The sequence below is a fragment of the Protopterus annectens genome, chromosome 1.part0, assembly GCF_019279795.1.
Source record: "Protopterus annectens isolate FY-2018-M chromosome 1.part0, PAN1.0, whole genome shotgun sequence".
NCBI classification, from domain to species: Eukaryota; Metazoa; Chordata; order Ceratodontiformes; family Protopteridae; genus Protopterus; species Protopterus annectens.
In genome coordinates, this window is record NC_056725.1 from 1,686,624,021 (window position 1) to 1,686,650,932 (window position 26,912).

The window sequence follows — 26,912 nt, forward strand, 5'->3', positions numbered from 1 at the left end:
AATGGGGCGGTAGTTCCCGGGGTCTGTTGTGGCCCCCCCTTTGTAGAGTGGGATAACTGTCATGGTGCGCCATTCAGTGGGCACAAAGCGTGAGGTGAGGCTATGACTGAACATGGTACTTAGGTGGGGTGCCAGTTCATTCTGTAGTTCATGTAGAAGGCAGCCTGGGATGTTGTCAGGTCCCATGGATGCTGTGTTCTTGGCTTTGGAGAGTGAAGTTTTTACCTGTGCAACCGTGATTACAGGAACTTTGCATTCTTCCGGTATAAAGATGGGCCCTTTAGGGGGTGAGAGGGGGGTAAAGTTAGCACTGAACCTGTCTGCCAGGATGTTGGCAATATCAGTTGGTTCTGTATATTTAGTGTCATTGTGCTGTAACTCAGAGCAGATCTGAGTGTTGCCATAGAGATTTTTAACATAGCTATAGAATGCTTTGTGGTTGTCTTTAGAATCAGTGGCAATTTTGTTTTCATAACTAGCTTTGGAGGATTTTATGAGGGATCTCAGCTTCTTACTGAGGCTGACCAGGGAGTTCCTCCAATCGTGAGATTTTACTCTTTTTTGCAACAGTTTCTTTCTTCTGTTGTAGAGTTTGTTTATGGCAGAAGACCACCAGATTGGCTTCCTTTTTTTTTTAGAGGATAGCATCTTGGTTCTGTTAGGGATAGCACAATCCATGCACTCGTGTAAGTGCTTATAAAGTGCATTTGTGTAGGATTCAGCAGTCGTACCTCTATTGTCCATCTGCATGGGTGTCATGAAGTTTGCCACTTCTGTCTTAAGAAGCGTGAAGTTGGCTTTGGAGAAATTTGTTACGGTTGTTTTTCTAATGGGGGGTGAGAGCGGGATGTGGATGTCTAGGGTGATTAGCTTGTGGTCGGATCTGACCAACGAGGAGTTGACCTCTGGTGTGGAACATCAGTCACCCATGTTGGTGATGACCAGGTCTAAGATATTGCTGCCTCTGGTGGGGGTGTGGATAAATTGATCCAAAGCGTTGGAACTGATGATTTCCAGAAAACGGTGAGCAAAAGAGTTGGTACATGAGTAGTTTTCCCAGTTAATGGTAGGGTAGTTGAAATCACCCATTATTAGGATTGTTGGGTTGTACCTTAATATTTTCCAGTGTATCAAGAAAAGAGGAGTGGGAATCCTGGGGCATGGTGGGGGGTCTGTAGCAAGCTACAATCTGGATTGCGGTTTTGCCCAGAGTTAGTTGAACTTGGATAACCTCTGATGCATTATGCTGAGCAACTATCACAGCACCACTACCGCAGAGTATATATATATATATATATATATATATATATATACATACATATATATATATATATATATATACATACATACATACATACACATATATATATATATATATATATATATATATATATATAGGGTCTACATTGAAATGACTAAATTCTATTAGACTAACTTCAGTACCTCTAAAACCATTTAATCTAAAACAAATAAAAATACATTAATAAGTCAATACAACAGTGTTTTTGCTCCCTCTCATATAGCCCCTGCTAGTTATATATTTTACCTCCAAGACTGCACAACAGCGGGGAAAACAGTAAACTTCCATAATCTCATGTGTCGATCTCACAACGTTCACCCAAATCTCAGCATAGCTATAGCTGTGTAACTCAGTCTAACACAAGATTCAGTTAGACTGCTATCGCAAAACTAAATGCACACAGTCAAATAAAGTCAAATAAATATATTACTCAATGAAATAGGCACTGATGTAATAGATATCGAAAATTAGACCAAACGAATGGAACTCTAGATGTATTTATTTCTATCTGCTTTCTGTATATAAAGTATTTACAAATGTATGATAAATCATTTAAAACTCAACTTATCATTTCCTGTAAACCAACAAAATAAAAAAAAAAAAAAAGGCCAAATATTTTTTGCAGGAGAGCAGCGCCCTGTACCACCTAACATATATGCAACAATTCCATGGCTGCACCATGGTGGAAAAAGAGAAAAAAAAAACTAGACCCCGATTCCAAAATACTTCCTCTCAGTATAAGGGACCATTTACACTGAGAGCAGGTGTTTTGGAATTTGGTCCTTGTAGTAAGCCTGTTTATAGACAGGCTTCACACCGAAGTAAGTCATTTACACTGAGAGCAAGTCTTTTGAAATCAAGGCAGACTTACACTGCCAGCAAGTCTTTTGGAATCTGCCCCAGAAGTGTACCAGAAGTTTACATAATCCAGCGCTCTGTAATAAAGGAAACTGCAATAATTTTCATACAGCTTGAAGAAAATTCATAGCAGTGATAAAAAAATCATTTTACAATGCTCAAAATCATTTGTTCTACTTTTATTTTGAATTTTGCTAGTTTATATGAAATGAATTTAGATAGTTGTGTTTAGATAAGTTGAGTTTTAGATGAAATGACATTTACCCAATATAAACATATGTATTTATTTATCTACATACACCTGGGAACCTATGAACATATGAACCTATAAACACCAACTGTTCTCTTTCAAAACTGCTATGCAACTAATCACTCTGGCAAGAGACATTACAAATAGTCAGCTATTATGTAACAACTGCTTGGCAGAATTTAAAGAAAAAATTTTCTTTAAAAATACAAAGATATGTCATTTAATTGCAACTGAGTTACAGCAAAAACCAAAATCATACTGTATTGTGAAAATTGTTGTGCATCACAAATGTTTTAAATAAAAAAATGCTTTATGTAAAAACTAACAATACTAGCACAATATACATCGGTTAGCTTTTCACAGCATTTTAGCTCAAATAGAAACATGCAATGTCTAGCTTCAAAATCACAGTAACTGTTTATTATAGTTTAATAGGTTTTACCTTAAAATGGCTATCATAGGGCCACAGATCATAAAGGTCCACGTCACGTGTGGCAAAATGGAGAAGCATCACACTTATAGATTTTCCAACAGCTTGCACTGCTAGGGAAAACAATTTAGTAGCCTGCTTCTCCATAGATACAAACTGTAACACACCTCTCTATATATAATCATATATATACTTGTGCATTTTACAGGTCCATGCCTCAAAAGAACCCTAAGGCTTTTAAATGCAATGGGCTTTTCTCCAATTTTGAGACAGACTTCAGTTAGAGAAAGATCAAAAATAAAAGAAAATAAATATCTCGGAAGAGTAAATGCCATACGACAACAATTTTTTTTATTTAGGACCCATACTATAACTCGGCACCTTTTTGGATACATTTTGCCTAATAGGATTAATGCAAAAAATTTCCAAACCATAGGTTCATAGGTTGGTACTAGGCTATCGACCCTAGGGCCTATACAAGCCTAGCCATAACAATTCCCTGGCTATTTCTTCCCGCACTATTTACTTTTCTGGACCCCTGTCTAGTAGGGCGACTGACGTGATCCCCAGGGTGAATTTCTTTTCTCCCATCCAATCATTAAGGTTCCTTTTGAAGAGGGCCAAAGAGGCACTCTGCTTGACATGTATGGGCAGTCTATTTCAGAGTCTGGGGAGTCTCTGGGTCAGGAACCTATCCCTCCAGCATGTTTTGTTTATTATGATGGCAAGATTTAGATCCCTGGAGCATGTAGCTCTGAGGGATTGGTATTTCTTTAAGTGTAGCATGTCCAACAACTCTGGGTTTGACATGGCCTTGTATGTTAAGCAGAGATCGCCTCGGAGTAGACGATATGCGACAGAGTATAGCTGGAGTTTTTTAAGGCAGTCAGCAAAGGGCATCTGCTTTAGGCCTGTGATTCTTTTAGTGAGTTATTTCTGTGGCCTTTCCAGTTGTTGCAGAGGTCTTGAGAGGTACATACCAAATGGGGCGTTGTATTCTATAATGGGACTAATGAGGGATGAGTACAGTGGGGCAATGACCTCCTTTTTTCTTGATGAAAAGCCCTTAGTGATGAGGGGGTGCCACATAAAAGGATTTCCTGACTGTTGTGGCGATGTGGTTATTGAAGGTGAGACCACTGTCCACCTGTGTCCCTAAGTCTCTTATCACACTTTTGGTGCTTAGTGTACTGCCACCTACGTGGTAATTCATGGGTACATGTTTTTTCCTAAAGGGGATAACTATACATTTCTTGGCATTGAGCTTGAGCCCATGGCTCTGGCACCAAGCATCTGTTTCTGTAAGGCCCTTTTGTAGAGTATCCACATCTGAGACATGTGAGACAAAGGTCTGATATATTTTTTTCTTTAATTTGTTCTCCAATCACCACTTCATTCCGTTTAAGGCCATGGTGGAGCTGGACTCTATTCCAGTATTCAGAGGGCACAAGGCAGAGAAAATAATTTCAGACCACATCCCAATCTATTGTCAGATGTATACATTTAGAGTTACACATACTTGAATGAAGATACACACACACACACACACACACACACACACACACACACACACACACACACACACACACACCTATGTGCAGTTTGGAGAATTACCAATTCACCTACTACATGTTTGTCAGATCATGCAGAAGGAAACTAGAGTCCCAGCTAAACCCCACATTGAAACAGGGTGAACTATGCACAAGACAGGCAGCTGAGAAATGAAATTAAGAACCAAGTGCTGCGAGGCACCAATGTTAACTGTTTTGCAATATGATACTATTTTTCTTAAAAAAATCAGCATCCTCAGGTCTGGATAATTCCCAGTCTTTACAATAAAGCAAATTATATTACTCACATTGTATGTCTGCTCTACATCTTACTATTCTGAATTCCTGAATCATTAGCATGTCAAGTAATGACTAGATACTGCATCCTGAAGTAAAATTGTCCTTAACAAACTCTCAATTTGCTACAACCACATTGCCAGATTTGCCACTGGGCTGCCTTTTAGGACACATCATTGCATAAATCTAAATCAGCTTGGGTGACTTGAACTACCCAGCCTACTCCAGTATAACCAACTGATTATGGCCTATAAAATCCTCTATAATCCGGACAATACTCTTGCACTTAAAAATATTATCACCCCCTATAACAATCCTAGACCGCTTCGATCCTCTAACAAACTACTAATTCAGACTAGCAAATTTAATAACACAGCCGGTGATTCTCTCTTTGCAAACACTGTAAGTAGATCCTGGAACTCACTTCCAGCTGATATTACCCTACTGTCCACCTTAGGTCAATTTAACACTAGACTCAAACAACATTTGTCACTTAACTGGCTATGTCAATGTATCAAGCCTGGCTAACTCGAATGTGCAAAAATCTGTTGACCAGTTTACTGTGTAATTTAATTTAATCCTGACTTGTGCTCAGGATTAACTGTAACCTGTGGAACTTGTTTAACTTGCTTACTTATGTAATCTCTGTAAATAGCCTGTTTGTAATATGTAATGCTGATATTATGTAATGCTGTATCTGCTTACCCTTGGAGCTTTTCTCCCCGGGCCTCCGCTGAAAATGGACATGCATCCAGTCGGACTATCCCGGTCAACAAATGTAAAATAAAAATAAAAATAAAATATTGCTTCATTTGATTACACATGGGTACAAACTGTATGCTGCATAGCTTGCACTATTATTTTTAAAGGCTAAAAATATAGGCCATAGTTATAGATCATTAAAGCATTGATGGATGGGTGGCTTTAGGTCAAAAATGTAACACTGCAGTTGCTTTCACCATTCTTTGACCTGGTAGCATACTTTTCAAGGGTTTGGTTTCCCCCTGCAAACAAAAAAAATTATTATTTTTTTTTTTACTGTTTTTGAATCACCAGTTTTGATATTCATTTTTGTGAAACCAGTGACTTGATCACTCACAGGGAAATCAAAATTTGGCCGTGAGACCCCATGTAAATCTTTTGTTTTGTATGAGATACACCATGGTATACATTGGAATGCTATACATTCCATAGGCAGATTATGATGCTTGGACTTTATTTTTACAGTTCTCTAAAGGTTGTTAATTAACATGTTAAAGTGCTGTGTGTAATGTTAAGTCAAAGATTTGCAGCCTTGTGCATTATGTGTTTGACATTTTGATGAAATGTTGCTGATCCAATAGTTTAATAAAGCTGAAACAAATATAGTACTGTGGTAGCCATGGGATTAAATACAAATTTTCCATGAAAGCCTTTGGTTTACTGACTATGCCTTTAAAGTATGCTTAGCTTGACATGGGACTAAGGACCCCTTTCTCTATGCATCCCAGGACTTCTTTGCTGCTCCTGCTAAGCAGTTCTTGTCCCAGTAATGTAGGCACATTACGCAGGTTTTCTTTATTCCCGATCATTCACCTTGTGATGCTTATATATTGAGCATGCTGCTGAGGTTTCAGATTATAATGTTGACTGAATGCTCCCTGTTCTGGCTGTGCATGATGAAGTCATAGTGCTGGATTAAGTTGGTGTGCGAAAACATTTCTGAAATAAATGCATGACACTTATCACATTTAAAAAAACACTTATGACTCCTTCATTATCTGCTCCTGCCCACTCAGAAGTAAAATTAATGGGGTAGAAGTTTCTTAGATCACTCCTAGCTTTCTGCTTATGGAAGAGTATATCAGTGTCACTTAGCTATCCCTCAATGAAGCACTAGTTATAGGACCTCTGCCTTTTCTGTAGCATCCAAAGGTGTTATTCATCGAGCAGACATACCAACTTTGACCTCACCAATATTGTTAAACCCTTGCAATACATCCTTCCTTGTAGAAACAGACTCACTTGTTCACACTTCCTCCTTTCTCTTACACACCTTGACTTAGCAGTAAATCCCCTTGTGTACTGTGAACATAGCTTAACTGGGTCTGTATCTGTCCTGTCAGGTCTGATCATCCATTTGTATCTTACACCTCGCGTTCAGTTTGGTCGTATTGGTCTTACATTTCCTGCCGTACCTTAAGAAGCCTTTTTCAATCACTTACTGCCTTCCTGTCTTCTTTGCTTCCATAATTAGCATACTCCTCTCTTACTTACATGCCTCACCTTTTCTCAAAATTACCATTTTAATTTCTCCTGTTGAACATGAAGGCATCTTTGCCCCTTCTCCTTCAGCATAGATGGTCCTTGAATGCGTCTTTTTTTACAGGCATCTATATTTCCTATTTATTTCTTTAGGAGGTCTTTCATATTAAGTCTTACAGTGATTTCATGCTTCCTGAAGTTTGTCCTTCTACATCCTACTGCTTGCTGTGGTCTGCCTCATCTACAAAAACAGGTGAGCACAGTACTGCAAGACTGTTCTTCTCCTCCTCTTGTCCCCTCCAAGGGGTCCTACTACTTTAATGTGGCATGTGTTCAGCACAGTTCAGTACACCCTTGGGAGACAAAAAATTTGCACAACCACATGTTTCTCCCTCTATGTCTCATTATCAAGTTCTGCTGAGTAGCATTTTCTACATTCCCCAGTAGATGGTATTATATTTGGTTGTCTTAACATTGTCAATGATGTAACCACCAATTCATAATTTGTACTCAAACCCATTGTTATTGCAATCAACATGTATCATTTAATTTAAAACTCTACTCAGTGCTCAAAACAGTGCCCCATACACACAGTAAAGAGACCATTATTTTCAGCTGTTGACACTTAAAACCACAGAATGACTACTTTAGAGGTGCACTCATGCCAGACAATACCAGCATGTTTTCACAGCTTTGTGCTTAATTTACTCACTCTAAAATGTTTGAAATAGTTTGTGCCCTTTGATAAATTAAGCTTCCAAGAGATGCATGAAATAAAATGTACTAATTTGAGTACAATGTGTATGCCTAGGTATACCCTTGAGTACTATGTTTTAGTAGTTGTATTGCTGCTAGTATACAAGTGTTCTAAAGCAGCTATAATGTAGTCTGCAGAGGATGGTATCTATGTTGATGACATAATACAGGAATTGTTAAAAGCAAGGGAATGACTTCATAATAAAACATGCAAGGAGCCGAGGTATCCCTGGACAAGACACCTTTTAATGGCTCACAACACTGAGGATTACGATTGCATCTCTAATCATAAGGTAGCTATTATGTGTTCAAGAAATGGAATAGCTAATCATCACAGACAGCAACTAGAAACAAAGTGTATCTTTGATCTTGTAAAAGCTTTAAAAGCTGTAATACACTTTGCATTGCCCCACTCCCCACAAACTGTAGCAATCCAAAGTGTGTACAGAGTTTGACTCTATTATAACTTGTTGTCACCATTTAAGGGCGTCAATATTTTATGCTCTACCATGAGAGTAGAGATTAACAGCACTGAAAGCTGCTTTGGTAAAGATCCCTCTATTTAGTTCTCCCTCTGAACCAGTAGAGTAATCATGGTACTCCAGGGTCTATGTTAAATCAGTGAATGCTTAAAATAGTGAACGTTGATTTATCGACCCTTTAAGAGTGAAAGCTGACAATCTCGAAGACACAGAACAGCAGTTTTTTCCCCAAGGAAAAAAAATGTTGTTCTGCAAAAAAAAAAAAAAAATTCAAAACACAAAATAAAGTGGGGGGCTTTACCCTCCACACCCCCTTCTTAAATATACCAACCCCGAGATCGCACCACAGTGGAGGAAATGGCAAAGTTCCAAAAATGGCCCAGCAATTTTTTTCCCTGGGGAAAAAAATCACTGTTCCGTGTCTTCGGGATTGTCAGCTTTCACTCTTAAAGGGTCGATAAATCAGCATTCGCTATTTTAAGCATTCGCTGATTCAATATAGACCCATACTCCATGCACTGGGAACACATGAAGGATATCAGATATGTTCTGTTGTTAGAAGTACTCCATGCACTGGGAACACACAAGGATATCAGATATGTTCTGCTGCTACAAATACTCAATGCACTGGGAACACACGAAGGATAGCAAATATGTTCTGTTGTTACAAAACATTAAATATGTTCTGCTGTTACAAATACTCTATGCACTGGGAATACACGAAGGATGGCAAATACACCATGCACGGGGAACACATGAAAGATAGCAAATATGTTTGGTTACAAATTAACATGAATGAAATTGTTAGCAGTTTCTTAAATAAGTTATTAACATTGCAGCTTTGCAAAGCCATCTGGATTAATAATATGTGGAATTCACAAAATTCATGTATTAAATACTGAATGTAATTAGTCTGTATATTGCTAATATTTTGTTTAACACCAGATGTTTAAACTTTTCATTATGTAGATAATATTTCTTTGTGTATTTGACTGTTAGACTTGCAACATTAAATGGAGAATTCGTACAGTTATCAGTGCACAGCTATACTGGACTATCTATATTAATATACTTAACCAACCTTTTTATTAGACACATTTGGATTTACTTAACCATTAAAATTAAAGCTCAATATTTGCCATTTTCACATGACTGAAGGGTCATCATATGCAACAACACAGGATGCTGCTAGCCTGAAAATGTCATTGCTGCACCAGTTTGTGCTTCAGTGCTTTTATAGTCTGTTTATCTTTTACCTTCTTAAAGTTGCATTCTGTGCCTGTCCCATCCCCCACTAGCACTTTAAGCTAAAGTTTCTCAAAGTGCTCCAATATTGCCTTTATTTGATTGGATTACTCTCTAGCTAGCTTCCTACTTTCAGCAAAGAGCTACCCTCATCTAGAATCTTTTATCCAAGAATTGGAGAGGTGAGTAACTAGTTAGCTTTACAAAAAGGAAAGAGAAAGCGCGAGTTAAATTATTTAAATTATTTTCAGTTCTGGAAATAGAGAAAGAGTTGAATTATTTAAATTATTTCAGTTCTGCTTAAATATTTGAGTTGCACTTAGTGACTTGTGTGGTAATAATACTTTGTACATTTCTGCTCTGTTCCATCTGATTGCATTTTTAAGATTTTTAAGACCCAAGTCTTGTTTATTAACAGCTGTGGGAATATTGTGTTTCTGCATTATTCTGCACTTCTATTTCCACAAGTAGAGTTACTTGTAAAGCTATTTGTTTGTATTTTAAACCCTGCTGGGCCAAAGCCTTGTAGTTTAACACACAGTTGTGGCAGAACTGCATACTATTACTGCTAACAAATTTGTACCTTAATCATTACTGTATTTTTTATATAAACAGTGTTACTGGTACATTTCTGTATAGTGTGGTGCCTTAAATTGTACTAGGTCAATAGTGAGAGAATTGTCTCTGCTCCAGTTTGAGCTTTAGTGCTGTTATATTCTGCTTATCTTTTACCTGCTTATAGTTGCATGTTGTGTCTTCCCCATCCCTCACTAACACATTAAGCTAAACTTTCTTAAAAACTCTAATATTTGCTTTACTTGACTGTATGCCTCTCTAGCTAGCTTAGTTGGTTTTCCCCAATCCTCCCACCCTTATTGCTGGTGTTGTTTTATAATTAGGCTATGTCTGTGGCCTTCAAACTTTATGATAATTTGATTTCCAAAGTTACTCTCTCCCCGCTTTCATTGCTATGGACTATTGTATAAGCTATTTATATACTCTTCTCACCCATTGTTTTCCACATATCTGTGATACTGAGTGCTCAGACAGCAAACCAGTATTGATCTTGAGTAAACCTCCTTTATTACATATCGTTTCCTGCTCAGTTTCCAGGAGCTCAGCAAAGCTTGGAGTCCTAGCCTGCATTCATTGCAGACGTTTTTTACTTGTATCCAGTGCATCCAGGCAAAGTAAAGTCTCTCTGATTGCTAAATCACACTATTTTGAGTGATCACTACTGTTTTCTGCTTTTGTGTGTGTATTTCAGTGATTTTTTTTTTGTAAAACAAATTGCTCTTCCTCACACTGTTACTACCATAAGACTCTCTTAAAATTGCATTCAGCCAGGAATTTCCAGCTTAAGTGGTTTGTGGTAGCATTGCAGTTGTGGATATCTCCTACTGTGTTTTTTCATCTTGTGGCAGGAGGCGTTGTCTGATTTATCTGCGGTGGGAAATACACAAAAGGACTCACAGTGCAGTCATTTTACTGGCCAGAAAGCTCATTAGTTAGTTATATTTCTGCTCTGCTTCTTAAAGTTGCATTCTGTGCCTGCCCCATCCCCCACTAGCACTTTAAGCTAAAGTTTCTCAAAGTGCTCCAATATTGCCTTTATTTGATTGGATTACTCTCTAGCTAGCTTCCTACATGTTGTGTGTTTTCATGGGTTAGCAGTGCCCTGTGTAGTAGCAAACTAGAAAGCTAGAAAGAATAGTTCATAAATCCATATCCTGTAAAGCAGCAATCTAGCACAAACACCTTGTGTGCCAACAAGCTTAGAGCAGCTAGTTGGGAGTCAATACCCACCTCACATGGTACACAACACACACATAGACTAATGTATGCTTAGGCACTTAAAAGCAACCATCCTAAACAACAAAGATTGCCTAGATCACCTATTGTCAAAGTTATGCCTCAGCAAGCCAAAGACACTCAGAAAAAACACCACCATACCTACTGTCACTCTCAGTGTAGCCCCAAACCAAGCAAAAACACTTCCCAGGCCTCTCATTATAGGGAGCTCCATTGTAAGATATCCTGATGCCTTCTAATCAGGCTGAACAAGCAGAAGAAGACTGTTCATTTCTTATCTGGAGCCAGAATCTGCCAAATTATGCATATGTGCAAGTCATTATACCACAGGTGCCAGTATGATTCCATCATAGTCCATGTAAGTGTAACTGACCTGAGATGTATTTCCCTGGATTATATGAAGAGAGGCATTATGGAGCTTTAAAAAAAAACTGAAAAATTGGTAGACTTTAAACTTCAGAAAATCATGAAACCCAGGTAGTTTTCCAAAGCAACAAACCTTTATTTGTCACAAACAAGTGATCTCAGTAACAAAAAACTCAGAAATACTTTACAAGGTTAAAGTTATCAGCTTTTATACACTTAGAAGTAGGTGTGGAAAATATAGGTATTGTTTAATTTTAAACCAACCTATTCCAGGCAAATATAAACAGGGCTGTAAAAGTGCATTTAAGGCCAGCAAGCACCCACCCCCTCACACTACTACTGATTAGATCAAACTAAATCCTAGTTAAGGAAAATACCTCCCATCTATCTGCAACCCCCATTCAAAAATCAGATATTAAGAAAAGCATAATATACATATAAAAAGACTGACTTTTAAGTAAAATTGCTTTCGGGTTAACTAATGAAATAAAGCCTCCGTCAGGTCTGTGAGAAGAACTAAAATCATATAGATAGGTAGGTAAGTAAAAAGAGGTAACTAGGTGGATGCCAGAAAATAAACACAGCCATCTAACCATAAACATTATCTAATTAGAATACTATAAATATATATCTGTGTAATAATAGCTAATTAACATACATCCATATGTAGTAGTGTGCATAAAACAAACTTATTTACAGCTCAGAACAAATATCAGTGCTTTGCAGCCGAAAAAAAAAAAACAAAAAAAACACCTATCATGACAGTTTTCAGAATCCTGTGCTTGTTCATTTTTTTATATTGTAGAGCTTTCAGACTATTTGTCTCATGGTATGAACCTTGCTGGTACTGATCAGCATATTGCCATCAGCAAGGATGATGCCACAATATGAGCAAAAATTGATTGATTTCAACAAGTGGCTGTCTGGTGTCATTCTAAGGGGACCCAATATTTGTCAGCATGGGAGGACATGGTGAACAGACCACATTGCTTTGCCAAGAACAGTATTCACCTCTCTTCTCTAGGCTTTCAAATACTGGCTAAAACTTTGTTCACCCATAGTGCCTTTTTATAGCAATGCCATATTGATAAACCTATCGACATAGCAAAATCAACTCAACTGAACCTCAAGGTGTTACTGCTCAATGCCAGGAGCCTAAAGAAAAAAATAAAAAACAAAAAAACAACTACACTCCCTCAAAGCCTTCCTCACACTTGTGAAGAGAGACATCTGTGCAGTTACCCAGACATTGTTTAAAGCAGCACAGAGTACCCAGCAGTGCAAGGTTTCAGTGCCTTCCACACTTTTATACCAGTAGCTGCACAGAAAAGGGTTAAAGGGGGAGGTGTCTTAATATACATCAGTAACAAGCATACCTCTAAGGTGATCAAACAGGATGATGTGCTGGAGTTCCTCCATGTAGTTTACCATAGACAAAATACCATACCATATCCTAGCCAGCAATATATCAACCTCCATGTCCTAACAAGCTCACAATGCATACTTGGGCCTACTGGAAATACTTACCATCCAACCTAACACCTTACACAAGGGAGACTTCAATTACAACTCTACAGACAGGGAATCCTACACAGCCTCAAATCTACAGGCACAGAGATTCCTGGATTTTGTAAACACAAGCTCCCTTGACCAAATAGTGAATACAGCCACTAGATGCTCCAACATACTGGACCTCATGTTTAGAAATATAGGAGAATGCTGCCCCCCCCCCCCCAACATCTTAAGGTCCAACCATAAAGATGTCTTCTTTGAAATCAAAATCAACTCCATAACGCCATTAAAACCAGTAACAGTTAGGAACTAGTCCAAGGCAAATTACCTTTCATTAAGTAATGGATTGTCAAAACTCAAGGCCCTTACAAACCCAGAGAACTCAGCAGTCTATGCTGAATTGCAACCTGAAGCTCTGTACAACCATGTCAATGACTGCATAGAAGTGGCTCTACCTACCAGAAGTAAGTCCAGGACTAGACCTAGAAACAAACCACATTAGTGGCATCCCAAATTAAACAGAATATACAAGAAAAGGAAAGAATATGGCAGAAATCAGGAAGGGCAATTCTCATAAATATAGAAACTCTCTCAAAGTAAATAGACAACTAAGAGGGCTAATTTGGTCAAGCAAAGCCAACTTTGAGGTTAAGATAGCCTCCCAGGTGAAGGATAACCATGAGGCCTTCTGCAGCTACATCTAAAACCTCAAGGGCAGCACATGGCAATGCTGAACTGGTGGTTAATGGTGCCGCATTCACCAAGCCTGGAGATATCATGAACCTGTTAATGGACAAATTCAGTTCCAAATGTACCACCCCACCCCAAACCCCCACCCCCCAAAAAAAATACCATCAAACATAACACCTCCAGCTATAACTAGGGAGCATGTACTGACTGCTCTCACTAAAGCCAAGAACATGGCCTCAACTCCCAACAACATCCCAGGATGCCTCCTGAATAGTCTAAAATATGACTATCAAGAGCCCTGGAGTCATTATTTAACTATAGTATTAAAACAGGCTTCTACCACATGAATGGAGGACTGCAATGGTCATCCCCCTTCATAACTGAGGATCTTCAACAGATACTGGAAAGGACAGACCCATTAGTGTGACTAGTCTTATTTGCAAAGCTATGGAAAGAATTATCATAGAAATCATCAACAAGGACATAGGAGACCTCCAGACAATGAATCCATCCCAGTTGGGCTTTGTCAAAGTAAGGTCATGTTTATTGAATATGGTGAACTTCTATGAAAATGTCACTAAGGCAATGGATGAGGGGAAAAACGTACATACTCCACACCTAGATCTGGCTATAGCATTTGATACAATACCCCAGTCGGGCATCGTCAACAAACTTATGGAACTAGGTATAAACCCCTTTATAAGACATCATATAGCTAGCTGGCTCACTGATAGAACGTAGGAGGTTAAAATAGGTGAGGCCATCTCCACAAAGAGGCCAGTCACCAGTGGAGTCCCCCAGGGCTCTATGCTGGGCCCACTCCTCTTTGGCATCTACTTTTCAGATGTCAATGCTAATATCAATGGCTTTTGGCTGACTAAGTTCACAGATGATTGCAAACTGGGAGCAGTTATTGAATCCCCCCCCCCAATATGAGAACTGCCTTCAGAAAGGTCTAATACAGACAAACACTTGGCGCCAAAGCTATGGCTTAAAACTCAATACCAAGAAATGCATTACACTACCTTTGAAAAGTCTAGCACGCCAGGTAATTACATTATCAATGAAACACCCATAAAAGTTGATTTACTAGTCAGGGATTGGGGAACTCTTGTAGACAGTCACCTGGCCTTTGATCAGCATGTCTCCAAGGTAGCAAGAAAATCATTCTATGTTGCTCAGCCTATAAGCACATGACATCAAGGTCCAGAGAGATCATCATAGCACCATAGCCAGCCCTCATCAGGCCCATCATAGACTATAATACCCTCTTTGTTATGTATCTGACCAGACATATTCAACAACTGGAATGTCCACATTGTACAAAATGAATATAAGGAGTAAACACAATGTGCCACACTGATCACCTGAAAGCCCTGTCTCTTTAATCGGTTTCATACAGACTTCTGAGAGGTGATCTTTGCCTGGCATACAGGGCATCCCTGGACTCTGTTTTAATGAACTTTTTGTACATCTGCAAAACAAACAACATCAGAACTACTAGATTAAAAGACCTACATTTTGCTTGTGACATAAATAGGACATGTTGGACAGACAGATATGTTTCTCAGAGAATTTCCATTCTGTGGAATAGGCTCTTCATTCATGTGAAGCAGAGGTCCTCCCTTTACCTTTTTAAATGCAACTTGGACCAATAGATGGGGAACTTAAAATTCATCCCTGGTCTGGCTCCTATGTCTCTGATGGACAGAGGCAGTCAGTAAATCACCCCCTACATAAATCAAATTTGTGGGTCACAGGCTGTGCAGCTAGGATTATAATGGCCCAACTGGTCGTTAGCCTAGTATACACCTATGAACCCAAGAACCTATGAACTTAGATTAAATCTGCTATGCTTGTCATACCAGTTATTCTGGATGCAAGTAAAACAGTTGTTGTTCACATACTCACCGGCAGTCTGCTTTTACCATCTTTTTGAATGAATTATCAAGCAAATAATTTTAATCGACAAAAATGCCCAAGGATATCCAGACATAAAATAAATGATGGTTTAATAGAACAGAACAAAACGTAAGCGTTTTCACGGTGTTACAATCTGCTTCTTCAGACGTAATAAAGAATTCAGTTCTGCTTTTATCTATTACTTCAGATAAATGATTTGGGAATTATAACCTTCTTTTTAATGTAAATAAAGAGGTTACCTTCAGAATGTCTCCTTTTCGGAAGCTTAGCTCGTCTTCACCATTCGCATTGAAGTCATACTTTGCCTGGGTTTCCATGGTTGTCCCAAAGGCAACACTTAAATGTCAACCCTGCAAAACCATGTTCAGAAAGGGAGACAGAGAATGAAAGACTGTCAATGACAGAAGGATAACAATATTACCTATCTGGTAAATAGCAGCTTTACTATTGAGTTGCTTTGGCTTGGATTATGCAGATGAATAAGTTATGAAAGACAGTTACAATCAAAAAGATCTGAAAATCATACATGGGATATATAAACTAACCCTACTGAAATGTCTCTTGATAAATATTTGTCCACTGGGCATAGATCATCTTTAGTGCAGAACCAAGAAGAAAAGTTCAAAGAACATTTAGCAAATAAATACAACGCTCACATTTATGCCAATTACAAATGTAAGCAAAAACTTCTCAAGCTAATAAACTTGCATTTGATTATATAGTAGTTATATATGATGTATTGCTTTCTTAGTGGATATCAGCCTAAGGCATGGCTGAAAAGTGTAAAGCAACCCACTTACCTGCTCAACAAGTGGCAAATAAATAAACAAATAAATAAATAAATACATAAAATAACTAAGTGCTAATAGAAATATCACATTGTCATACCTTTACGCCAATCATAGAAACTAAAGTTAATATCAACATTGCTAAAATAAAAGGATAATACCTATTTGGTAGTTGCCCTTCCTTGATTGTACATTGATTTAAAAGGGTATATTGATTTAAAAGGGTACAAGGCCCTAGATCTTAAGCTGCTTCAGATATATATTCTTCTTATTTGTACAGAGTTCACTCCATATTTTGGAAACTCAAGATTGAATGAGCCCATTTCTAAATCTATTTTACCATGGACAACTTGAAACGTGATTACTAGATGATTCTTGCTTTCTTAGTAGAGAGGATTTTGGGGTTCACATGTATAAAGAACACAAATTCTAATACTCTACCTTGTGCTTCTTTAATAGATTGTGGATACCAAGCACAGCCTCATCTGATATTTGTTCAAGACAAACTCTTTTACAGGCACACAGCAGTGATTCATGATATGATGGCTTATGGCAAAATTTACAGTTCTGTTTCTAACTTGTCAAGCATAAATGTAGATAGGTTTAAACATAGATAATGTACCAAAAAGAAAAACTCAAAAGAGCAAGACTTGTGTGGTTGACTTGTAACATCTGACTCAAAAAGTAAATAGTTTATCAATATACGTCACCATTTCTTTTGATTTTCTTTACTACCCTTGAAATATTAACATTAAATAGGAGCCCATTGTCCATTCACACTTCAGAGTAATTTATTGCACTGAACTTCTTTCATTTCTAGCAAAACAAAGACATGTTTTTCATAAAAAGCATGAATTTCAGTGTTTAAATCTATAGTTCAACAATTATACTTGGAAAGATCGATAGTTTGAGGAGCAGAAATGATTCAGTAGATCAAAAGTAGTGCAATCAATATAGATTTGAACTCTGATTTTTTTTTTTAATTTCATGTGGTTGATGAGCTCTGCACCATTGACTCTGAGGTCACTGAACCTCTAGGCAAGTATCAACTCTGAGTGTAGCAACCTCAGTCACATTTAAATTTTGTGCAGTTGGCTATCATGTTACTATCTGCATGCTGTAGTGATTTAGCTAGACAGAGCAGAATCACCAGGATGTCATTCTAGGTTATGAAGCCCACAGAATGACTACATAGCATTGACATGCACTGAAAAAGAAGAGCCCTGTTACTGACATTTGCATTACATGAGGCAATCTAGCAAATGAACAAGTACATGAAGATCTTCTATCACTTAAAACTAGTACATGAAGATCTTGTATTACTCCACATAATCTAGTACACATGTTCATGAAGATCTTGTATTACTCCAGATAATCTAGTGCACAGGTTAATGAAGATCTTGTATTACTCCAGATAATCTAGTACACAGGTTAATGATGATCTTGTATTACTCCAGATAATCTAGTACACAGGTTAATGAAGATCTTATATTACTCCAGATAATCTGGTACACAGGTTCATGAAGATTTGTATCAGTCCAGATAATGTAGTACACAGGTACAAGTGTTCATAGGTACTTACTAGGCTATTATGTGTGACAATGTTAAGCATCCTAGTCTTACAGTTTGTGAATGAATAACCCAGAGGTGGGTAAAAGAAGGATATGCTGGGACATTTACTTGTTGCCCTTTCCCTTGAGAGACATTAGGTCTAAACTGGGGGTGAATTTATGATTTTCACCCAGTCATCAAAATTATGTGTGAATAGGGTAATAGAAGTGTTTTGCTTTATACAGATTTGAAGATGGTTCCACAGATGTGATATTATCTACAGTACATACCTATCCCTCCAACATAATCCTGTTTATGTTACAAAAGATACAAAAAATATACCAAGGACCACTCAGTAAAGGTTGGAGTCTCTAAAACAACAACAAAATCCAACAAAGTAGAAGACCCCTTCCAGACACGGCTGAACAGATGATTTAAACTCCAAACATAAAAAACTTTTATTAGATGAAACAAGTTAGCACTTGCAGGGATAGTGTTCTGCTTCCTCAAACCATTAACTAACCGCTATGTAGAACCATGCTTAAAATGCATGAATTGACCAATCATGATAGTATACTACAATCACATCATTCAAACACTTAAGTAAAACTTCACAGTAACAAAAATGTTTAAAATATTCATTCTAAATGCATATGTATGTTGCTAAAAGCAGCTTTCATGATATACAAAATCAGCAAAATACAAGTTATTAAAAACACCACAAATTCTAAAACTCTAATAAAACAGAGTCGCATGCACTATCAAGTGTGTGCATCAAGCAGAACACCATCTGTGAAAGCGCTAACCTGTTTCAATTAATAAAAGCTGTCATGTCCCATGCAGGTATATATTGTTAATGACACCAGAAGCTAAGCCAATTTGCTTAAGTCAATAATTCTTTGTTCATATTGTGATATCATTGTTGGTTGTGACAGAGTGCTGCTTAATGCTAACATCATACCAGCCTTAAACACATACTCAGAGCTCCATCATGTCTCTCTGCATATGTTCCATAGAGGCAAGTCTGTAATCATTTACACCCATGTGTACTATGCCTGTGTCATATGTGTACTTGAGTTGTAGGGAGTTCAGTACACAAGTGATGTGACAAATTCTGACACCTGCTGACCTTCTCAATAATGCAAGAGCTTTCGCACAAGTGTGTACATGAAAAAGATATTGCAATATTCCAGATAATTTATTATATTCACAAGTACATAAAGAATATCTTCCATTATTACAAATAATCTGGTGAAGAAAATCTTGTATTTAACAAACACATTAAGAAAGTCGCGGTGGTACAGCGGTAGCATTGTTGTCTCACAGCAAGAGGTTCTCCTGTTCAATTCTGGGCTGGAGTGCCTTCTGTGTGGAGTCTGCATGTCCTCCCCACGGTCGAGTGGCCTCCAAAAGACATGCGTGAATGGGCGTGTATTCGCTGAAGGTTGGGCGTCAGGCTGGCAACTCGGCACCATAAAAAAATCTACTGCCTACTGCCAATCATTACCGGACCGGAGTTCTGCTGTGGCGACCCCTAACCGGGAAAAGTCGAAAAGACAAACAACAACAACAACATTAAGATCTCGTATTGTTTCAGATAATCTATTATATGTGTAAGTATAGAAAGAAGAACTTACATTGTATCAAATCATCTAGTGCCTGAACATGTACATGAAAAGATCTTTCTTGTTTCCATTCCAAAAGCAAAATTTTAAAATTCATGCACCTAGAAATCTAAGAGAAACCACTGCATCTCAATTCAAAAAGCTAAATGGCTCTCAATACAAGCAATAGCTTCTATTCTTCTCAGCACCCTAAAACTGCCCCCCCCCCCCGGTTAATACGCTTTCATGCTTTTTTACAAAATAGCCCTCACACTTTGCAGTCTAATACTGCTTTTAAACTGACACAGCAAAAATGCACATTTGCCATTATTGAAAAGTGCCCTGAACTTTCCCAGACATCTTTAAACTCCTTAACTATTGAAATAACAGCTCTATTTATCCTGAATGTATTCAAAATAACACTTACTTAAATAATTGCAATGTTCTTCCTTTCAAGAGACAGGCTGAATAGCATCTTGTATTCCAAAAAAAGCTTCCACAGCTTTACTTCCACTAGTTTATTACTCTATTATATGCCTTGTACCTCTCTGTAAATTTTATAAATAGTTGCTGATGATTTTTGCACTGCATGGAGGGCTGCAGTCCTGCTCCAAAAAGACAAGCTTGTTAATCACCTTTGTGACATTAGAAAGGTGCTTAACAAGCTTCTGTTTAGCAGCCCTAAGTACTATTAAGACTGAGTCTCATGCTAACGACTGACTGAGTGCAGTGCCAGATGGCAAAGTACAGCAGCAGAAGGGAAAACACATTTTAAAGCTGTTAGATACTGCACTCTGCTGCATTTATAAATGCATATATATATATATATATATATATATATGCAGTAATAAAATACAGATTTTCAGTATCTCGAGACCAGAAGAATGAAACACCACAACAACAAAAAACGAAAATACAGATATGCAAAACACCGAACCCTCCCCCCGACATAAAACTACATAAAACAAAAAAAATACAACAACAAAACACATTACCCCCCACACTCCCCTACTAATATATACCAAATCCGAGGTCACACTAACACAAAGACAGCAACACACCTTCCTCTACGAGCCCTACACTCCCATTACATACACACCACACATGTAAAACAATCACCATACTCGACACGTATACACACACACCCTCACCCACCTACACTAAACTGCACCTACAACATCCAAACATATAACAAAAGCACATCCCTACTCTAAATCCTTAACTACTACACATTTACTCCATCTCTGAACATAACCACATACCAACCATCAACTTCAACACACACACACCACTACGTCTTAAACACACTATACACACACACCGGGAAATACTTACTGCACATTCGACATTCTCAAATTCGACAAAGTGCAATTTTGACAAAACTCAATATTTCAGTATTTTGAGCATCAGAAGTGAACCCATATGCATAGACATGCATACTGTCATACATACTTGCATTCATGTAAACATCTATAGAGTCAGATGCATTACATTACACTGAAAATTCTAAAATTAACTTTCAACTATATTAAGCTTTTTATGGGCTATTAACATCAGAATCAAATGTCTGACAATATTTAAAGGCATATTAATTAAACTTTTTTGGTCTTGGAATATTTTTTTAACTCTGGAATGGCCCATATATCTGCTGGCTTTCTTCAACGGCCTACCATATTTGCAAAACTTAAGCAGAACTATTTACACTAGACATGTGTTTATTTCCCTTTTGGAATAGTTATTTCTGCAGTGAAGCTTTAACTGAAGATAAAACGTAAGGAGTTTCAGTGTACAGCCCTGACAGTTATGGAAGCCTGTCAGTTGTTTGAGCACTGTTTCAGGAAGTGCTGATGCATTTAAGTAACAGTGCCAATAAAGTTGCCCTTTACCTCACTATTATACCTTTATAAGTAAGGGGGAATTGAGGGTGTCCGTCAAGATGGTGGCTGCAGGGGGGGACTTCCCTGTGCAAAAAAATATAGAATAGTTTGAAGTTTGATGAAAGTAGATTTCAGCAAGTCATTTTCATGGTTTGGCATTCACACTCAAAGTTCCTTCTTTTGATCAAAATAATTACACATTCAGGGGGTGTGACAGAGATGATAAACAGCTAGGTTTTGCTCTGGTTCCTTTTATTTTTTTTCTGACAGGATTTTATTCTACAGACTTAAAAAAATTATCTACAACTATATTTTGAGTTTTTTTTAAACTACATTAGAAAAGTATTTGAAAGAAAAAATCAAGTTTGTATGATTTTTAACTTTCCCTGTCAGAAGTTTAATTGGTTGCTTTAACAAAATGAACCACTCTAAAATGAACTGTCAAGATAATACATTAATACTGAGTAGTATCCAGGATCTATCAGTTAAAATGGATAAACCTGAGATCAAAATGGACAATATAAAAGAGGAATGCAAAAAACAAATGGATATATTAAATGAAGTTATAAAACAACAATATATGCAGATCTCAACAATAGAGGAAGCAGTAAATGACTTAGATGGGAAAATGGCAGAAAATGCAAACCATACAGAATTCAATTTAAAGCAGAATACATTGCTTTTGGAGAAAATAGAAGATCCAGAAAGTAAATCTAGGAGAAATAATATTAGGATATGCAGAATTCCACAGAAGGAAGAAGGTGACAATATGTTAAAATGTTTAAATAACTGGTTACTTAAAGTTCTTAACCTGCCAGAAGCTCTCTCTTTTGGTATTGAGAGAGCTCATATGTCTCCTTCTACTTTGTCACTGAAAAATAACCCTCCTGTTCCCAGACTTGTTATTGTTAAGTTCCTCTTCAGCTAAGATAAGGATTTGGTTCTGAAGTCTGCCTGGGCAAACTCTCCAATAAAAGTAAAAGAAAACACTGTCAGGTTTGATAATGACTATACTTTAACTGTTAATGACAAAAGAAAAGCCTGTATTCCATTCATAAAGAGTTTAAAGAAACTGAACATTAAAGCTCAACTAATCTTCCCAGCCAGAATTACGATTTTTTTAACTGATGGTCAAAAAATGTTTAATACACTTGAAGGTATATGTATGTATGTATTTATTTATTTTATTTATATTTATTTATTGACATTTGTTAACCGGGTTAGTCCAACTGAACCAGGGGCCCATTTTCAGTGCAGACCAGAGGAGAAAAGCTCCAAAAATAATACAAGTAATTATATTTACAAAATATTAAAGTAGGGTCACAGAAATATAGTACAAGTCAAAAAATGTGTGCACAGCAGTGCAATCCATAGGTAAAATAACAGTTAAGTACAATTTCCAAAATTTGAGAACAGTATAGCATAGGCCAAATGCCAATTAAAAGGTTTAGAGAATATTACAGAGTACAGTATGAATACAGTTTGGTAGGAGTACAGTACGAATACAGTTTGCTAGGAGTACAGTATGAATACACTTTGCTAGAGCAAGTACAAGGAGGAAAAATAGTTGACAGGGAAAAGCAGATACGATGAGAAGAGAGGAGACTAGTTCAAGTGGGGGGTTGACAAGGGCATGATCAAGTCTTGAGGAGAAAAAGTTTAAGTTCTTTCTTAAACAGGTATTTCTGCTGAATGCTTTTTATGCTGAGAGGAAGTGAGTTCCAATCATGGGCTACAGAGTATTTGTAAAGGGTCTTACCAATGTTTTTGTTGGGTTTGTATAACTGAAGGAGGTGTTTACTGGCAGTATAGAGGTGATGAGGGGGATTATAGAAGGAGACTAAATTGGAGATGGGGGGACAGGATGAGGGTTCATATAGGATAGAGTATGCAATATGTAACTGGGGTATAAGCAGCTGTTTGGAAAATTCTGACCATTGGAGTAACTTAAGGGCAAGACAGTGGTGAGATTTGTAAGGATGGTTGGCAGCAAATCAGGCAATTTTGTTATAAAAGTTTTCTCCAGTTTAGTGATAAGAGATGATTGAACATGAGTAAGGACAGGGGCAGGATAAAGAAGGCAGGGCAGGAGTAGGGGCTGAGTGGAGGAGGGTTTGTAGGAGGGTGACAGAAATGTTTGATTATGAAAGAGAGGTCCAAGTTTCTGGTGAGTCTTATTTATACTTTGTTGAATATGAATACCAAATTTTAATTCATTGTCAATGATAACTCCAAGTAATTTAGTATGGGGTTCAGGTTTAATAATGGTGTTATTGAAAGAGGATATAGAGAAAGAGGCTTTGTGCTGGGCAAGTGTCTTGGGGAGGAAGAGGAGGAGTTTGTTTCTATTTGGATTTAATATGAGTTGGTTATCAGAGAGCCAGGTTTCGACAGAGGAAAAGGTTTGTTGAGTGAGACCTATTAGATCAGGGATGTTGTGGGCAGAGGTAATGAGGGTGGAGTCATCAGTGTACTGTAGAAGTGTAGAGAGGGCTGGTAGCAGAGTGAAGTTTATTAGTGAATATGTTAAATAGGAGAGGGCCCAAAATAGAGCCTTGGGGAATTCCAGTATTAACAGGGAGGAATGGAGAGAGGACAGTTTGCCAGCAGACAGATTACTGCTTGCTAGAGAACCAGTTAATGGAGGAGGTCAAGAGATGTAGGTCTGAGAGTTTAGTTAGAAGTTTAGAATAAGAGACATTATCAAAGGCCTTTGAAAGATCAAGGAAAAGACTAGAGATGAGGAGATTACTGTCACGGGCTTCAGCTATTATTTGGGTAAATTATAGTTATGCAGTAGAAGTGCTATGGTGGGGCCTAAAGACATGTTGGGTAAAAGTGAGGAGACCATTATTTATTTATTTAACATTTATTTACAGGGAAACTCTGACTTGGAACAAAGCCAATTTTCAGTGGAGGTCTGGGGAGAAATGCTCTAGATGCATGTCTTTGTAAGATGCCTTGGATTTTTCTCAAATGTAGAAATTATTAGAATAAGACTGAAGATATGGCTTGGTCTTTTACCAGTTTAAAGAGACAGGCAACAAGAAATGGTTGGACATCTAAAGACAAAAATAGTAAAAAACTGAAATAAAAGTAATGGCATTGTTATTTTATTTAAATGGTTTACCCTCATATATATAATTTTGCCATCTTTAAAAGTTCATCATCAAGTATAAGATAAAAGCCTTTTTATTTATTAAAATACTTGATTTCTTATTAGAAATAATTTCTTATTATTTAAATATTCCCTAGGATTCAATAATGCCTACACTAAGTGTACATTTAGTATACATCATTCTGAGTGAACAGACAACACAGGCATAACTCATACCTATTTCCTCCTAATTTTAGTTTTCCTACTGATATTTCTTGCAACCTTAAATATTAATAAGGATTCATAAAGGTTACCACAAAGTATAGACTACATGTATATTTAGTGTAATCTTTCCGAGTGCTTAGAAAGCACAAAAAGTGTGGTAGGGATGTTCTTGAATACATATCGTATACACTCAGTCCACACATAGTGTAGGTGTTCTTGAATCTGGCCCATTGTTTTTTTTTTTTCCTAACACAGAAAGTAAAGTCTTAATAGAAAGGTAAGATATGTTTACGCTGACATCTGGTTCACTTCTATCAATATATTTAATTTTCATATTTGTAAGTTATATGCTTTTTAAAAAAAATAACTGTTATGTCTCTTGCAACTACTTATTAATGACAGGCGTTGTTGCTTGTTTAAGCGCAGCAATTAATTGTTTCAATTAAGTAACTGTTATACTGTGATGTTTCTTTAATGTCATCTTACAATTAATAGTTTTGAAATATTTAAATTGAGTATTTTTTATTAAACTTGTGTTGGGTTGACTGGGGAGGCTTTTGTTTTATCTGTAGGATGTAGAACCTAACTGCTAGATTAAGAAGTTTCACATTTAATGTTATGCAAATGACTGCTCAGTTCTGCTATGTTTCTTTAAATAAAATTAAACAAGAATGCTCTTGTTGCTAACATTATAAATAAAAACATGTTAATTTATATGCTTGGTCAACCACTGTTAAATAGATATAGGTATAAACCCCTGTATTATAGACTGCTTAGCCAGTTGGCTCTCAGATATGACCCAGGAAGATAGGAAACTGATGATAACCTCCATAAAGAGGCTGGTCACTAGCAGAGTCCCTCTGAGCTCTGTGGTGGATCTGCTTCCTTTTGGCTTCTACTTGGAAGTTAAGACCACTGTTGTGGACCTTTGGTTGATAGGAGTTTGCAGCTGGTTGCAGGCTAGGAGCAGTCAAGGAATCTTCATGAGACATTAACATCCTCTTCAAGAAGGAGTGATGCAAATAAACGACTGGTACTAAAGTCACAACTTTAAAAACTCAATGCCAAGAGATTCATAGTGACCTGCTTAGGAAACTCAGTCACCCCAGGAAATTACATGGATAACACTGCTCTAAAACAGAACCAGTAATCAGGAATTTGGATATGTGTGAATCTCTTCAGGCATCTAATGAAGTAGTAGTATACTTAGAGTTATAACAGTTTAAACATTTGCTGCTCATTCCTAAAATATTAGAACATCTATGACATTTTGATTTTTGGAATTTTATAATCTATTAAAAATGGCAGAATGTTCTGTATAAGGGTGATAACATTTAGATTAGAAAAGCATAGTATTAAGTAATAGACAAGAAAATAATGAATGTTTTACACACGAATAATAGAATTTCTAAACGCTTTGCAGTTTTATGATCCAATGGGTTAACTGTTTAGTAAATCTGTGTTTCTGTTATTTTATTTAATTACAGTTATACCTAAGTAGGTGTATAGCTTAATATAAATATTTATAACTTGTGGTGATACATACCATCTGTTTATTATTAATAGTTGGCAGAGACAAAGGTGTACAGGATATTTTAAGATTGGTGGGGGATTTAAGATATATTATTTTGGAAATAATTATGATATTTTTGTTATAAGCATTAATTCTGAGCATTATATTTCTATTACTGTAAATATTAATATTTTACAGACTAGTTCCTCATATTATTATTTCCTTTTTTAGTGGGATCTAAATTTTGTAGCATTCATAGTTAAGATTTTGTTAGAAATTTGATGTGGACTCTTAGCTTTCTGGATTTGGAGACAATATATTGATTTACATTATTGGTTCTAATATTACTAAGTTTAAATATCAATGATATTAATATTGTTAAATGCTGAGTGTGCTTTAATTATTCATTCTCTAATGTTATTGTATTAAATTAGGAAGTTGTGGCAACCATTTAGTTTGTGCATAGTGAAATGGGTCTGTTAGTGAGTGGTTTATATGATTATATCATCAAACCAGGAAATGTTTATTCCATGATAAGGGGT

The 26,912-nt window shown here is 37.0% G+C and overlaps 1 protein-coding gene across 4 annotated transcripts in view; it reads right to left on the minus strand.

The window, feature by feature from the left end:
* The window catches only part of GRAP2 (GRB2 related adaptor protein 2), an 874,362-nt gene that overhangs the window by 441,684 nt on the left and 405,766 nt on the right, over positions 1-26,912 (minus strand). For all 4 annotated transcript variants that reach the window (XM_044068624.1, XM_044068600.1, XM_044068617.1 and 1 more), the window contains one exon: positions 15,955-16,065. In XM_044068624.1, coding sequence (XP_043924559.1) covers positions 15,955-16,032 — 78 coding nt within the window. In that variant the 5' untranslated portion in view covers positions 16,033-16,065. The remainder of the gene's footprint in view (positions 1-15,954; positions 16,066-26,912) is intronic.